Source organism: Lactuca virosa, chromosome 4 (genome assembly GCF_052849685.1).
Source record: "Lactuca virosa cultivar CGN04683 chromosome 4, Lactuca_virosa_CGN04683_v6, whole genome shotgun sequence".
Classification (NCBI taxonomy): domain Eukaryota; kingdom Viridiplantae; phylum Streptophyta; class Magnoliopsida; order Asterales; family Asteraceae; genus Lactuca; species Lactuca virosa.
The window spans coordinates 435,517,001-435,518,261 of NC_136429.1; the positions used below are offsets into that span (position 1 = coordinate 435,517,001).

Consider the following 1,261-nt stretch of genomic DNA (forward strand, 5'->3'; position numbering starts at 1 on the left):
CTGATAAAATCTTTGGCATCACAAACATAAAGTCATATGTCCCTCTTCTACTTGATCTTGATCACATGAATTATGATTCCTGGAAACAATTATTCAAGACCCATTGCATTGGGTATTCCGTCTATGGTCATCTTGATGGTTCATCTCTCAAAGCCGATGAACCTTAGTAGGAAGAAGTTGATAATATTGTCAAACAATGGATGTATGGCACTCTCACTCAACCTCTCCTTCAAAATATTCTCAAACTTGATGCTACAGTAGCTGAAGTCTGGAAGTCTATTGAAGCTCTTTTCCTTGAAAACTAAGAATCCAAAGCCATGGAACTTGATGATGAACTTCGTTCCATTACTAATGGTGACTCAACGATCGTTCAATATTGCACTCGTATAAAGTCAATTGCTGATATTCTTGCCAACACCGGAGCCCCAGTTCCAAAACGTAATCTTGTCATCTATGCCATTAGTGGCTTCTTTCCAAAGTTTGTTCATGTGGTTACCACCATTCGACATCAGAAACCATTCCCGACCTTTCTTGAAATGTGGTCGATGTTAACGCTTGAAGAACGTTCTATGCTTAAGGAACAAAATCGTGTGCTACCATCTATTCATCAAGATCATGCTTCAACCCCTACTATCCTAAATACCACACATGAAAACTGCAATCATGAAAATTGGCCTCCAAATAATCACCGAGGCTCTTCCTTTAATGGAAGGGGTGGTGCCTAACACTAGCGATGCAATGATCAAGGGATGGTTGACCACAACCATGGAAAAGGACATCATATCTAGTGTGAAGTAGGATAACACGACTAAGGGGATATGGGAAGATTCTGGAGAAAGATTCTGGAAGGAAGCGCTCCAAGGGCCTATGAATTAAAGCAACCCCTCATAGCTACACGAAAGATGGTGCCTTCGTTTCCACTTACTACATGAAGTTGAGAAGTCTTTGGGACGAAATACAATCTGTCTCACCCGTTCCCCATTACACCTATTCCCATTGTTCTTATGACATTGAAAAAATATTAAATGAGCTCAAGGAGAAAACGCAATCTCTATGACGAAAAGACCGGCGGCGGTGGCAACAACTTTCCAAACCTACACACCTGGCCGAAAAGACACTAACACCGATTCTAACCATCCAGGGAAGAATATCGTTTACAAAGAATAGACGTGTGTAAGTAACGACGAACCGGAGCACTATACTTTTTGTGGAAAAAATAGTCATAATAAGGACAATAGCTTTAAAAGGATAGGGTACCCAG

At 40.8% G+C, this 1,261-nt stretch overlaps 1 protein-coding gene across 1 annotated transcript; it reads left to right on the top strand.

Moving 5' to 3' along the window:
• Positions 1-317: 317 nt before the first annotated feature.
• On the top strand, positions 318-725 carry LOC145106654 (uncharacterized). The gene has a single exon (XM_079043609.1). The coding sequence runs from the start codon at positions 318-320 to the stop codon at positions 723-725; it is 408 nt and encodes a 135-aa protein (XP_078899735.1).
• The last annotated feature ends 536 nt before the right edge of the window (positions 726-1,261 follow it).